Here is a 16,070-nt window from a genome sequence, read left to right as displayed (position 1 = left end):
GAGGTGGGGGAAACAGGGAAGGAGAAAAATTTGGAACTCAAAATTTTATTAAAAATGAATGTTAAAAAGTATCTTTACATATAATTGGAAAAATAAAATACTATTTTAAAAAACAGCCAGATTAGACTTGTTTTGCTTGGCTCCAGAAAGAGGAACTAGGACCAGTGAGTAGAATTTGCGAAGTCTAAATTTTAGATGAATAAATGAAAGTGTCTGAACAACTCTAAAAATGCGAGGACTTCTTGGAAAGACAGTGAATTCCCCATTTCTGGTCATCTCCAAATGGAGTCTGGATGGTCACTTGGAGGGAATGTTGGGTAGATTTCTGCTTCAGGTATGGCTTAGGCTAGGTACCCTCTGAAATTCTGTGATCCCATAGCTAAGTGTAATGTGGACTGGGGCCTTTGGAGATCTCATGAGGGTATACCTACCTAGTCCATTCCATCTACAACCCTCATTCATTAGGAACAGGTAAGAATAAATCAAAGAGGCAGCCGGCAGCAGGAGGTCCTTGCGCCACCACTACTACCTCCCCACCTGGAGGCTTTCAGCAGTCCTTGCCTCACTCACCACTGGGAGAGAGAAAGAAGAGAAGGCTCCTTTGACTAGTTATTGCCCTTCTGTGGCACACTCAGTTCTGGCTCAGCAGCCAACCAAAAGGCTTTTTCTTCATCATTGGTAAATGTGCTTAGGAAACAGTAACAGAATACCTGTACGTGCTCTGAAGTCCACCTGGGCAGCTGCTGTCAGGCAGAGCCTGCTGCACATGTGCATAAGGACTGAGTTATCAATGACCAGTCCTCTATTACACTAAGGACCACCTGTCACCTGAAAGCAGCACAGGTCAGTTGTAGAAAAAGCATGATAGATGGGGGAAAATGACTTGTGTTTACAGCTTCAACATATAAAGTTATTAACGTCACATTCATTTACTAGCTTCAACTTTATAGACAATTCCGCTACTTTTACTAAATTATGAGTAGGTAAGGCAGTAAGAGTCAGTGTGGTAGACTAGTATACACAGAGGCCTGGATAGAGGATGAACAGAGAGAACTAGGGTCATAGCATCAAAGATTTAGAGCTGGAAGGGACCTTAGTGGGTCATAGGGTACAAACTTAGCCACTTTACAGATGAGGACATTGAGACCCAGAAAGGTTAAATGCTTTGTCCAAGATTATACAAGTAATAAGTAGCAGAGCCAAGATTTCAACCTATGTCCTTTGATTCCTAATCCAGCACTCTTTCTGCTTTACCACACATCAGCTGTGTGACTGTGGGCAAATTACTTAACTTTGGACTGCCCTAGACTCTCCATAAGTTACAGAGGAGGCACTGGCTTGCATTGGTGGAAGGAGTTTCAGATCTAGCATTCCCTATCTAGGGGTGGGAAACCTGCAGCCTTGAGGCCACATGTGGACTTCTAGGTCCTTGGATGTGGCCTTTTGACTGAGTCCAAGTTTTACAGAACAAATCCTTTTATTAAGGGGATTTGTTCTGTGAAGTTTGGATTCAGTCAAAGGGTCACACTTGAGGACCTAGAGGTTCCCCACCCCTGTTATACCACTGAAGTTAAAGGCCAGAAGAAACAAACAAATCAAAAAGTAGGTTCATTCCTGATCTCTAGTTATCTGAATCTATGGAGGCATTTACTGCATATTGATCAAATCACAGGCCTACATCAAAAAATTCAAAAAGCTGGGTCCTTTCTTGAGCTCTGTAAAATAATAGTTGGCCCATCTTTGGAAATCTTTGAAAGTTTCTCTAAGGTCCTTTTTCTTAGGGCCCTCCCAGGACTAAATCTGCTATCTCTGTGCTTTCTCCCTGCACTCCCACCAATTTTTAGGAACAAATATATGATTTTTAAAATCTGTGTTATTTGTTGTTACTTCTCTTGGGCAGGCTCCTTCAACAGGAGTTGAAGGTGCTAGTGTTTGACAGAAGCAACAAGAAAGTTAATGAAGGATGAGCTACCTGTTTACTAAAAATAAAAGGAAAAATGCTTAACCACCATGCATACCTTTAAAAAATACCTCTTCTTTTGCTCACAGGCTGTGTTAAGGTGGAAGAATCATGCTGCAGGCTAAAAGTGCCTCTTGAGTCTTGTTGCTACAACAATTTGCCTAAATGCTTTCTCCCCTTTCAGTAGTCAATATATGCTTAAAGGTGTTTTTGGTTTTTGTGGGGGGGGGGAAGGAATAATATAAATAACGTAATACTTAAGCTTATATTTAACAAAGGCAGATGTCCAATATGTGCCTTTTTAAAAGGAATGGACTTTTTAATGGGCTTTTAAAAATTGTAATGATTCTATCTATAAGATCATATAGTTTAGACTTAGCATCTCAGAGGTCACCTAGTCCAGCCTTCTTATTTTGTAGATGAAAAACCTGAGGCACAGAGATGTTAAATGATTTTAAGTCTGAAATTTCTCTTTTACTTTTTTTGGGAGAGTCTAGTATTCATCTGGAAAATGTCTCCCTCTTCAACTCCCCCATTCCCAAACATGAAAAATACCACATCATGGAAAGCCAGCCAAACATCTCCCTCTTCCCCTCCTCCATCCCCGACAAAAGGATATGGCCTGTGGTTCTCTTGTGAACCACACCTTATGACACATATGATTCAGACTACCATTAAACATCAAGGCATTTATTTTGATAACTCTCTAAACAGTAAATGCTTGTGGGTTGTTTCTTAGGGACATTCCCACGTAGGTGGGTCAGGAGTCATTGGACTAGTGGGATGATGTTCATAGGGCCATTGATGCCCGGAACTTCTGGGTGAGACAGAATACAGCTGCCGTGAGGGCCGTGCACTGGCGTGCTAATAATTTCACACTTAAATCTCGATAGCCTCTCTCACAGGTCAGCTTTGCAGCCTGCACAAACTGATAGTAGGCGCACACAACGTCTTTGAGGTTCACTGTCACATCTCTGTGCGTCCTCACGCAGCGGCCACAGTTTGTAAACTGCAAGCACAAGGCCATCAGCTGGATGAGGTTTCGGAAAGTTTCTTGCACAGCACTCTGCATTTCTTCAGGGGACTGGTCGATTTTAATCACATTCTGACAGCTAGACATGAGCTTCTGGGATCCTGCACAGAGATGATTCCTGTTTTCAGAAAGGTACCAGGCACATTTGTCTTGGGGGTGTTTGTTCCCATTTCCCCCAAACTGTTCTATAATATCCTGTAATTCCACCACATGATCCAGGAGCTGGCAAAAGCCATCTGGGGATTTGCACGGTCCAGCTTTCAACTGCTTTACGATTTTGGTGTAGTACTCAGACCAGAGGCAGTTACTCCTTAGATGGGGCTCGCTGCAGCTGTTGCTTCTGGTGAGCTCAGGTCTCCCACGCACAGAAGACTGGCCTCCTGAGGAAGGGGGGGTCGTGAGTGGGGCTGAGGAGAGGGTCGTTTCCAAATCAGAGTTCTCCTCATCGACCTCAGGGTCCGAGCCACGAAAACAAGTGGCATAGGATAACTGACAGCTGCACTGTTTCATCCCGATTTTGGGTAAGATCACGTCTTTCATCCCTGCAAAATCCAAAGAATGATCTGACCTGTTATTCAAGGAAGCACTGGGATTATTTTTATGAACAAAACAGAGGAGAGGCTTTTTTGAAGAAGGAGACACGATGCTAAGGCTTTCCTTTTCTATTTCTAAGATATCACTATGCGCAGAGGGAAAATAGTTGGGGCACTTCAGTTTCTTTAGGTTGTAATCTGTTTCCTGCCTGAAAGCATCTCCCAGGTGACATGAAGGTGGATTCTGTGGAGTTTGTCCCTGGTTAAAATCAACAGGTAGGAGAGTGACACTAGGGGGCGCCTTTCCTCTCATTTCATCGTCAAGGTGTTGGGGTACAGAACTCCCTTCATGAAATGTCTGCAAGCCTGATGGGATGGACAGGTGCCCGATAAAGGCATCAGAGTCTAAATGCTTCTCTGACAATAACAACTCCTTCTCTCGGGGGAGGCTGGTTTGGCCTATGCTAACTAGGAGGGCTGTTTCTCTGCCTTCTTCTTGCATATGCCATAGTGGTGCCTGATGAGTCTTTGTTCCAAGTGTCTGCCACTTGGAGAGAGAGGCTATTTCACCAGACAGATCATTGTTCTCAAAAGGCAGCCCCACATTAGCTAAGGACTTTTTACTTGTATCATCAATCAGGCCCTCATCCAAATCTTTCCTAGGTTCCTCCTGAAATAAAATGCCACTGTTCTGGTTGATGTCACAAATAGAAAAACCTGCTTCTTTGCTGCCTCCCAAAGAAGGTAGCATGAGTCGTTCCCCTCCTTGGTCTTTGACAGCAGAAAGAGGCACCTCCCCTCCTGAATTTTTAACGCATTCACTATTTCTGGATTGGTCCCCTGAAGAAAACAAAGGCTCTAAGCATTTTTGGATTGTTTCCTGTATTGGGTTTTCAAACAAATGCCTGAATCCTATTTCAAATTGTGGCTTTGTATTGACCCCTGGGATTCCTTGTATTACTTCCTGTTGTTCTGGGCTGACTGTCAAACTGTCTTTGGTTCCTGGATGGATATTATAGGAGTCAGAGGGGCAGTTCTGAGATTCTGCCATTTGGACTTTGCAAACCCTGACATTTCCATCTTGAAGTTGAAAGGCTTTTTCAGAAGGATCTGACTGGTCATTTTGTTCAAACAAACCTGAAGACAGATGATGAGGGACACTGCCTGGAGCGCTGTTCATGGTCAAAGGGGCAACACTAGAATTTTCTTTATTTTCTGGGTCAATCCTGAGACGAACTGCTGAAATGGAAGAAACAAAGGAATCAATGACTGATTTGGTTTCCATTGTTTCAGGTTCCATTTCCATTAAATTTGAGGAGTGGTTTTTACTCTTGGCTTCCCCTGTAGTCAGTAGTCCAAGGGCCTTGGTTTCAAGAAGACCGGGCTCTCCTTGCATGTCTTGTAATGATGACACAGTTGGTGAGTGAGAGACAAAGGAAAGGTAGGGCTCCCTTTCATAGTAGCACATATGGTCTACATTTTCCAGAGAATATGATGGAGCCAAAGGAAAGGTAACCTGAGATGTATAGTCAGTTTGTAAGAAAGACCTTCTTTTTCTCAGAGTCTTTGCGTATTTCTTCACTCCCACTCTTCTGTTATGCTCTCTTTTATGTGGTCTGGGAGTCAGGCCTTCCTCTGAGCTCTCCCTTTTTTTAAATTTAGACCCCAGATCACTCCATTCTTCAGTAGGGACCATGCTATGATCTAGATATAAAGAAAGGAAGAAAAGTACAAGACAAAGTTACACATTACACATGATGTACCAGAACAACAATGGTTACAATAAATCTGTAGTCTCAGCACTACAGATAAGATTTTTGGTCATTCTCAGTAAGTATGTTTGTATGGCAGCGTCAGATCACTTAACTTGTTTATACTTGATCTCTGCCTTCCCTAGCTATGTAAAGTTCCAACCTCTTTAAAGGATGATTTTTTCCCTCCATGTAAATCTTTAATTTTTAACAAGTTTTTGTATTTTACATTCCCATACTATTTTAAACTTTAATTCTTAATTTACTTAATTTAATTGTATTATTTAATATAATTGTATTTATTTAAATTAAATTTATTTAATATAACAATTTAATTTTTAGTGTGTGTGTATGTGAACATTCTGGATGAATCTTTAGATCACTTGGGAATATGTATTGTATGTATATATGTATATATCTCTGTGTACCCTTGGGGTAGAGGAGAGTTATGGGCAAAGAGATACAGGATCTGGCAAAATACATTCATAAAGCTCCCAACTTTCTCCACTAAGAGACCCTAGAGTACCCCTAAGCCCTATGGTACCCTTACTAATTAGTAAGTACCTCTTGGGCTCATGGCACTGTTCAACACTCCTTCCAGATCAATGATGACAGATACAACCTTCCATGAGCTCACCTGAGAGGGAATCTGAGGGTGTCAGCTTATCAGCTGCATCATAAAATTCATCATCTGAGCTGGTGTCTTCAAAACTTGGAGAAGGATTTAAAAGAAAGGATTCTACCACTGAGGCTGAAACAGCTTTCCAGACTTTCCCCTCCTGAACTGGCCGAGATGGACCATTTCTGGAAGAACTGCTGTCAGAGCTGTTGCTGAGGATGCTGGCAGGAGAAACGTTTGAACACAGACTGTAATATTCCATGCTGCTGCTATCGTACAACCTGGGGTCCACTGTGGATGCATTCAGCTCATTCCCTGGGCTAGATTTAAGGGTGCTTGGATAGTTGGAGAGCTCAGTCTTTTGGAGCTCGGTGTTGGCTCTCTGGGATAACTCCAGGAGACAAAGGAAGCCATTGGTTTCAATTTGGCCTCTTTCTTCCTTGATGCCTAGAGAAAGGGGCAAATTGTTTTTCTCCAAACTCTCTTTAAAGTTGGGTGTGTGGAAATGGAAGAACTCAGGCCTGCTGGAGGAACAGGCGTCTAAGTCATCCTCTTCCAGGGCATCCATTGAATCACTAGAACCACTGGTTTTGCAGCCCCGGCTCTCCGTGTTGGCCGAATCAGAGCCCTCGGAAATGGTGTCAGTGAGGCTGATAATTCCGTTGCACATGCTTTTCTCAGCCTCTACTGGGATGATGCTCTCATCTTTCTGCTCACTGAGCATTTCCTGTTCTTCTTCTTCACAGAGGGGTGTTATGTGGTCAAATTTCACCGGGTGCCTGTCTGAAAGGAGCTCCAGGGAAGAATCGACTTCCGATGATTCCTCTGAGTCACTGCAGGCTCTGGATTCGTAACCTGTAAGAGAGAGGTGCAACAACGGTTCTTAACCTTGCTTGTGTTATGCACCCCTCTGGTAGTCTGGTGAAGTCTGGGAATCCCTTCTCAGAATTATGTTTTGAAATAATTGAAAGAAATAGTCATGTCGTGTAGAGGTTAGTGAAAATGAAGATGTAATTTTTTTTCCTCATCCAAGTTCACGGAACCCCTGAAAGTCCCCAACTTACCCTTTAGTAGAGAGTACAGAATAACAGTGGCATTTTATAGTGCTTTTGAGATTTGCAAAATGTTTTACCTGCATTATTTCATGTAATCCTAACAACAACCCTGGGAGATAAATCCTATTATTATCTCCATTTTAGAGGAAAATGAGCCCAAGAGAGGTTAAGTGACTTGCCTAGAGCTAATTAAGTGTCTGTGACAGGATTTGAACTCAGGTCTTCCTGAGTTGCACGTCCAGTCTTCTATTCACTGTACCACCTATTTGGCAGCATCCAACTCAAGGCCAGCCTAGGTAGGTGATGGGATTCAAGGGTGCCAGGTAGAGCTCCTCTGACCTCCCAAATATCTTTTTGATTTGCCTTACCTGAAATGCCAGGAGAAAAAGCCTTTTATTCTACAGTAAGAGATATGGCTTAGTGAGAAAGCCTTCTCTCTGGGGTGGGGGAACAGGGGGAAGAGAGGGAAAGAGAGTACCCAGATAAACTAGACAACACTACAGTTTATCTTGGGCCAGATGTGATTTAATACGTGGAAAGTCAAAGCTAGGTAAACCTGGCTTCAAGTCTCCTCTCTATCTGACACAGGCATCTGAGTGCTACAGTGGGTAAGATGCTAGACTTGGAGTTAGGAAAACAGGAGTCTGAATCCTTCCTCAGAATCTTTTTTTTTTTTGGCTAGGCGATGGGGTTAAGTGACTTGCCCAAGGTCACACAGCTAGTAAGAGTTATGTGTCTGAGGTTGGATTTGAACTCAGGTCCTTCTGAATCCAGAGCTGGTGCTCAATCCACTGTGCCACCTAGCTGCCCCTTTCCTCGGACTCTTACTAGTGATCTTTCTCAGCCTCAGTTTGCTCATTTATAAAATGGGGATAACAATAGCACCAATCTCACAAGGTTGTTGTGAGGATCAAATAAGACAACATATGTAAAGTACAGACCTTAAAGCACTAGTTAAATGCTGGCTATTAATTATTATTAGTCATTTTACCATGGTCAAGTTAATGTTTTAGAACCAATGAGTTGCCAATTTGTATCAATGGAGGGAATTTCCATACTGGGAAATTACCTCCCCCGATGAAATCACAGGCTCTGACCCCTTCTCCCAGAATTCTCCCTTTGTCTCTACTCCAAGGGTCCAGTGGTTAAATGGGAACTCTGAAACAGATTAAGTCTTACTTGACTAACCCCAGCTATACTGAAAAATTGAACTCTGTTATCTTTCCTCCCAAACCCTTTGCTCTTCTCAACTTCCCTATTTTGGGCAAGGGCATCACCATCTTTCCAGTCACTTAAGGTTTGTGACCCTGGTGTCATCTCTGACTGCTCATGCTTGGTTACCCCACACATGGAAGCAGTCGCCAAAACTTGCTATTTCTGTCTCTGCAACATCTCTTGGTGTCCATTGCCTTTTTCCATTCACAGAGTCACTACCCCCATCAGGCACTCAAATCATGCCCTCATCGCCTCACCTGGACCGTTGTAATTGCCTTCCAGTTGGTCTCCCTGTTTCAGATCTCCCCATTTCAATGGGTCCTCCACTCAGCTACTGAGTGATTTTCCTAAAGTGTAATTCTGACCATGTCAACCCCCTTCTCATTCAACTCCAGTAGATGCCTATTTACTACCTTTAGGATCAACTATAAACTCCTTTGTTTTTCATTTAAAGCTCTTCACAACCTAGCCCTATGCTATCTTTTTTTTTTATATTTTAAAAGGGTTAAGATTTATTAAAACATTTTTATTAATTTATTTTGATCAACAATCACTTCCATAAGCTTTTCAGTTTTAAATCTTTCTTTCCCTCTCTCCCCACCTCCCTCCCCAAGACGGTTTGCAATTTGATATAGGCTATATATATACATTCCTATTAAACATATTTTCACATTAGTGATGTTGTAAAGAAGAATTAGAACCAATAGGAGGAACCACCAGAAAGAGGAAACAAAACAAAACAAAACAGAAGAAAAAAAATAGCAAAAGTATGCTTCTATCTGCATTCAAACTCCAAAGTTCTTTCTTTGGATGTGGATAGCATTTTCCATCATGAGACCTTTGGAGATATCTTAGATAGCCCTATGCTATCTTTCTAGCATTATTACTTCCCTCCACACACTGTATGATCCAGTCAAACTGGTCTTTTTGCTCTTCCTAACACCTTTGTTCCGTTTCTCATCACCTTTTGCCTGGACTGTTGCAATGGCCTCCCCACATGTGTCCCTGCCTCAAGTCTCTCCTTCCTTCCATTTCATCTCCTGCCATATACCTGCCAAAGTTATTTTCTTTCTTTTTTTTTTTTAATTAGACAGTTGGGGTTAAGTGACTTGCCCAGGGTCACACAGCTAGTAAGTGTCAAGTGTTTGGTCTGAGGCCACATTTGAACTCAGGTTCCCCTGATTTCAGGGCCGGTGCTCTATCCACTGTGCCACCTACCTGCCCCCAAAGTTATTTTCCTTAAGTGCAGGTCTGATCCCATTACTTCCCTACTCAATAAACTCCAATGAAGCTCTCCATTGCCTCTAGAATAAATAATAAACTACTTTGGCTTTTAAAGTCCTTTACAACCTGGTCTCAACCTACCTTTTCAACTATATTAATTACTTTTCTTTGTACATGTTAAGGTCTAACCAAACTAGCCTTCTTTTTTCCTTATACATGGACCTCAATTTCCTATCTTCATGTCTTTGCGCTGGAATGCCTGTAATTCAGTTGTTTCAGTCATGTCTAACTTTTTATGACCTCATTAGTAGTTTTCTTGGCAAAAATGCTGGAGTGGTTTGCTATTTCCTTCTCCAGCTCATTCTATAGATGAGGCAAGTATCTGAGATCAGATTTGAATTTGGGTCTTCCTGACTCTAGGCCCAGTGCTCTATCCACTGTGCCACCAAGCTGCCCTGCCTGGAATACACTCTTCCCTCACCTGTCTTTTGGAGCTCCTGCCTACTTTGAAGATGTAACTCAAGCAACCTTTCTGCATGAGGCCTTTCCTGATTCCCATAGATGCTAGTGCCTTCCCTACCCCACCAAGATCATCTTGCAACTGTTTTATATATGCCTATCTATGTAGATGAGATCCTTAAAGGTAGGAGCTGTTTTGCTTTTCTCTTTATCACCAGTACTTATAACAGTGCCTAGCACATAGTAGGCACTCAATAAATGCTTGTTGGTTGTTTGGTTGAAAGGAAAACCTTGTCTTCCCTAATTTATCCCTAAACAGGAGATATTCACCCTTTATAGGGGGCATATTTTGAACTCCTAGAATACAACGGTGCCCCCTAGGAGGAATTCAGCATCTTATTTTGAATCATAATTCTCTCTGAGGCCAGAAAAACAAGCCTGTTGTTGTGATCCTTCCGAGTGTCCCAGAGTCTTACCTTCTTCAGCAGAAATCCGATGAACTTGTTTATTTCTACCCCAGAGGAATATGGAGGCAGTTGAGTCAACAAACAGTCTGTAGTAGCCAGCAATGAGGCAGGCAAGGTCTTTAGCACTATTAGATTCCAGCAACAGAGTGAGAAGCTTCAAAGGTAAAACAAGATCTAATATTTATATGAGGACAAGAATTTTCAGAAGATGATGATGCCTACACATGACCCAGAGACTGGCAAGGCCAATACATTACATCATCCACTGTCATATTGGTAATGAAATGGATGAACATATAAGGGTACTTGTGGTAGAGATGGCAGGGCAAGGGAAAGAAAATGGGAAGGTTTTTCCCTTTTGCCTCCCTCAGGGTAAGTCCTCTTCTTTAACACAAATACTTCAAAGTAATGGCCCCTTTCCAACATAACCACTAACCCTAACGCTCCCTAACTTCTAGGGAGCACCATTTCCATTGAACTGCTGACTCAGAAAAGACAGTGTAGTGAGAAGAGGGAGAAAGGAAGGTATAAGCATTCACATACCACCTACTATGTGCCAAGCTAGATTTAGGATTTCTGAAATAGCGACAAGATAGCATTCCAAGTTAATCTTCTAATTTTAGTTCCTATAATATCCCCAATCTAGCCTCTTGAGCAACTGATCTGACTCCATGTATATATGACATAATCTCCTGGTCCTCAATGTAGTCTTTACAGTCATACGGCAATTTCCCCAACCGTTTATTTTCCCGCTGTAATGTTTTTGTTTCTGGCAATGGAAACATTTCTGAACCTTCCCAGGGGTTGGTAGACTTTGTTGCGATAGGCACAGTTAGCATTGTAACTAGTGGACAATGTGATACATTTTCCTGGACACAGATGCTTCATCTTTTATTTTATTTTTGTACAAAGTACTTTTTAATCTTAAAGCCATCTCTTCTCCACATAAAATTTATGGGGACAAGTTTTGGAACTTTGATACACAGAGTTGCTAACCTTAATTACCTTGACATCCTGAAGATAAATTTTGACCATGCTCACTTTTTCCGACTCTTCCATCAGCTCTATTCGGCTAATATTTGCAAACTCTGCCAGTGTTGACATAATGTTGAGTTTACTGTTAATAATCTGGCTGATTCCATACTTGGCTCCAACTAGAAGGGCGATGTATGATTCTCTATCCTGTAACTATAAGAGAATAGGAGAATGAGGAATCAACTTTCTCCTATGTCCATGAGATAACACATCATATTCAGGTCAAGAGAGGAAGGAAGGTAATTTACTTTTAATAAAACATTCTTCATGTCACTTGAGCTATTTCATAGCATTTTTTGCTAATGGGAACATTATATGGTTACTATTAATAAGAAGACTGCTTGATTTCAGTTAACCCTGAGGGCAGGGACTGGCTATTGTAGGAATAGAATATTGTAGGAATAAGGTGATGCTTGTGCTTCTTGCCATTAAAAGATATCCACGATCACCTGGCTAGTCATGTTTCCATGGCACCTTTCATAGCAAATAAGGGATCCTTAGTGAGTCCAGTGTAGACACCTTTTTGTTATTGTTGTTCAGTTGTGTCTAACTCTGTGTCCCCATTTAGGGTTTTCTTGGCAAAGATACTGGAGTGGTTTGCTATTTCCTTCTCCAACTCATCTTACAGATGAGGAAACCAAGGCAAAAGGGGTTAAGCAATTTGCCCAGGGTCACACAGCTAGTAAGTGTTTGGGGCCAGATTTGAACTCAGGAAGATGAGTCTTACTGACTCCAGGCTAGCTTCTCCTAATTATAGAGACCTAGACAACAACAATTAAAAGGAGTAGAAGTAAAGGCGAGATGCAGAAACATCGGCTCTTGCTGAGAGAACAGGACATAAAATACCCCTATACATACTTACTTCATAGCTAGTATGAGACTGGCAAAGGTTTCTATGATAATAATAATAATAATAATACCTCACATGTATATAGCACCTACTATATGACAGACACTGTGCTAAGTGCTTTACAATTATCTCATTTGATCCTGACAACCCTGGGAGGTGGGTTATCCTCATTTTACAGAGGAGGAAACTGAGGCAAACAGAGGTTAAGTGACTTGCCCGGGGTCACACAGCTAGTGTCTGAGGTCAACATCTAACTCAGGTCTGCTTGACTCCACTGCACCATCTAGCTGCACTCTGAATCAGTACAGAATCTGTTAGCTGGGGTTCTCTTTTCCTTTCCAACCCCTCCCCCCTCAGCTTTTGCCTTGACACTCCAAGAGATTGGGGAACTGGGAGCTGATGGGAAGAAGGGAGAGGTCAGGGACCAGAAGCAGGTGAAACATGTGTTTTGATGACTGTCCTTCTGTACTCCTATTACTCTTCCACTGCCTGACGTCACTTCACTCCTCCATCCTTCCCCCTCAAGCTAATCCCCAATCCCCTAGTCAGGGTTCCCTTCCTCCAGAGTGGCTTTGTGTTCCTTCTCTGCCACACCATCAAAAATTCCTTTCTCTCCTTCTATCTCCCTGAGATATGAAGAAGGCAACCTGATTAAACTAACCCCCACAGGAAGTTGGTAGGGAAAGTGGAGCCTAGTTACTTCTTTAGATCCTTCTTCTAGCACAGCAAAGGAGTCACTAATTCTCCTTCCCTGTTCCATGCTCGTGCTTTAATTAGATGGAGAATCAGGAAGGGCTGGCTACGATGTTCTGGATTCGGGAAGCCCTTCAGAACATCCTCCTGCTCCACAGAATCACTTCTACACAAGTGACCCCAGAAATGCTTGGTTTATCAGTTTAAAAGTAATGCTAATTGAAGTTATTTATATGAACAGCTTCCAATTTATGTCCAATTACTGTGGCAGAGAAAAATGATTATGCACAGCATTAAATGTATTAGATAAACTGTTGTGTGTTTTATTTGATTACAGCATTAAACTGTTTTCATGTGATGTTTTCAGTAATTTGTAGCTTAGCCAGCAACTCACAACTTAAACAACCAAACAAACCACACCACGTCATGCCCTGGGGTTCATATCCCTACAACTAACCAAGCTATAATGAAATTTTACTCTGTATACTTGTCATCTGGCTTTGACTCTAGATTAAAATACACACACATAATAAAATATTTTACAGACTATGCACAACTTGCCTGATTATTTTCTTTTGGTGGGGGGGGAAGAGGAGGGACAGGTGACAATGCTGAGGGGTCATAGGGAAACAGATCTGGCGGAGGGAACTCCTGGTGAGAAAACTCCCTCTACCGGTGAAGATTACTACCTGCTTAGTAATTTTATTATCATAAGGAGTTGCCTGGGAATGCTGAGAAGCTAAATCATTTGCTCAAGCTCAGATAACCAGGAGGTGTCAAAGACAGGAGTAGAACCTGTGAACTTCCTGACTCTGGCTGTTGACTAACTGGCTCATTACTAACTGGAAATCATGAAAGATTAATTAATTAATGAATTATAGACATAGAATGTTAAGGTGGGAAGGGACCTTTTGAGATTATCTAGTCCAGGGCCTGGGATCTGTGTGTGTGTGTGTGGGGGGCAACTGAGATTAAGTGACTTGCCCAAGGTCACACAGCTAGTTAGTGTCTGAGCCTGGATTTGAACTCAGGTACTGCTGACTTCAGGCTGTTGCTCTATTCACAACACCATCTACCTGCCCCTCTGTGAACTTTAAAAAAAAAAAAATTTTATAATTGTTTCAATATAATTGGTTTCCTTTGTAATCCTATATATTTTATTTTATACTTTTAAGAAAGATTATTCTGCTAAGGAGTCCCTATGTTTCACCAGATTGCCAAGGGAGTCCATTACACAAAAAGGTTAACAGTCTTTGCTCTTTGTCCAGCAACCTCATTTCACAGATGAGGAAAGTTGAGTCCCTTCAAACATGGAAACATTTGGTTTGAAAAGTAGCCTCTAATTCCTTATTCACTGTAAGCTTGGATATACTTGCTTTCTGGAAAGTAAATGGAAGAGAAGTAGCTTCCTCATGTGAGTAAAAAGCCCAGAACAATACCAAAAAATATTTTGTAAAACTCTAAACCATACCGAAATTGATGTGTGTCTGTCACCAAAGACAGACTATTTCTCCCGAGGTGGCTTTAAAAAAAAACCCCAAAAACACAGCAATCTCAAGACCCCCAGCAAATAGCAAGTCCTTAAAATATATAATCTCTAAGGGCTCTCTGAACCCTAACATTCTATGACTCTGTTTTCACACGGTGTAAAAATCACATACGTTATCCAAAATGTTTCTATGCAGTGTTCTCACAAACAAATGAAGTTACAGGGTAATTCCGGCCATTTTACCTTTGTTTTTGCTTTCAAGAACAGAGTAAAAGAGGAAAAACAAACATATGTTTTGCTGGTGCTGCTGTGATCATGTAAACCATTACTGTCTATAATGATGATATAATTGTGTTGTTGATTCCCCAGGAGCAGACTGGGCAGAGCTGGGCACAGAAATCATACAAAAGGTTCTCTTCATTTTGGTCATCAAACATTCTCTACCTCAGGGAAGAGGTTACACCCCCAGGGAACTGGAAAGAACACTTGCCCTGGAGTGGCTGGGCTGATCTTCTGCCTGTATGGAAACATAAACCTGAAGGAACACTACAGAAAGGCAATATGCCTTTATTAAGAACCTACTATCTACCAGGCACTGTGCTAAGGGCTTTTTTTTTTTTTTTAACAAATATTATCTCATTTCCTTTTCTGGAATATGGCTAAAGTGTAACTTTGTTGTGCATGATTTCATATTTGTGATGGATTTTATATCTCTTTTCTTCTCAATGGGTGAGGGGAGGGAATTTGTAACTGAAAATAAAATAAAATTGAATAAAAAAATAGTGTCTACATTACTACTTAGATGTATTCAATAAGGTTCAATTTTGTGGCTTTTGAATATGTAAAGTGATGTTACCTATTTAAAAAAACTACAAGACTTCATTAACTTTTAAAATATTACTTATTTTATATGAAATAGCACTTTTACTTCTATGAGAGTACTCTCATGTCTTCAATAAGTTTTCACATTAAAAATAAATAAAAAACCCCAAATACTATCTCATCTGATCCTCACAATAACCCTGGTGCTCTACTCACTGTACCACGGAACTGCCCAAATAACACTGGGAGGGAGGTGCTATTGTTATCTCCATTTCACAGTTGCAAAAACTGAGGCAGAGAGAAGTTAAATGACTTGTTTAGAGTCACATAGCTAGTAAGCATCTGAGGCCAGATATCAACTTGGGTCTTCCTTACTCCAGACCCAGCACTCTATCCATTGTGCTACCTAGCTACCTCTAAAAAATCTGGAAGAAGAAAGGGGGTAAGCTTGAAGAAGAAACAAATGATAAAGGCTAAATAACTATACATGGATGGAAAAATGCACTAAATAAATGAGCTTTTCCTCTTTTTTCCTGCAGCATTTGTAATAGAAAAGACTGGGCAGCATAGTACAATGGGAACAGTGGAGTCAGAAGACCAGGGAGTTCATAAACTTGTGTGACTGTAAGACAATCATATCACTTTCCTGGGCCTCACTTTTCTTAGCTGTAAAAAAATGAGGTTGGACTCAGTGACATCTGAATCCCTTTCCAACCCTAAACCTAGGATCCAATGAACTTTAAAATATGTCCATTTTCATTAACAGAACAAAGTACAATTGTTTGATAACTCAGATCAACTTCTCCATTTCTGTCTTCTGTTGAATGCTTAATCCCACTGCATTATCTGGCCTAAGATATAATTA

General features: G+C 41.3%; 1 protein-coding gene across 1 annotated transcript in view; it reads right to left on the bottom strand.

Moving 5' to 3' along the window:
- Nucleotides 1-2,651: 2,651 nt before the first annotated feature.
- Nucleotides 2,652-16,070, bottom strand: part of FRMPD1 (FERM and PDZ domain containing 1) — a 76,779-nt gene continuing 63,360 nt past the window's right edge. The window contains exons 14-17 of the mRNA XM_027859087.1: nucleotides 11,322-11,504; nucleotides 10,326-10,470; nucleotides 5,915-6,751; nucleotides 2,652-5,230 (exon numbers count right to left, since the gene is read on the bottom strand). Of these exons, the coding sequence (XP_027714888.1) occupies nucleotides 2,751-5,230; nucleotides 5,915-6,751; nucleotides 10,326-10,470; nucleotides 11,322-11,504 (3,645 nt within the window). The 3' untranslated portion in view covers nucleotides 2,652-2,750. The remainder of the gene's footprint in view (nucleotides 5,231-5,914; nucleotides 6,752-10,325; nucleotides 10,471-11,321; nucleotides 11,505-16,070) is intronic.

The sequence above is a fragment of the Vombatus ursinus genome, unplaced genomic scaffold (genome assembly GCF_900497805.2).
Source record: "Vombatus ursinus unplaced genomic scaffold, bare-nosed wombat genome assembly UNPS02014158.1, whole genome shotgun sequence".
Lineage (NCBI taxonomy): Eukaryota > Metazoa > Chordata > Mammalia > Diprotodontia > Vombatidae > Vombatus > Vombatus ursinus.
Note: the sequence above shows the minus strand (reverse complement) of the source record. Positions and strands in the feature narration are given on the sequence as shown.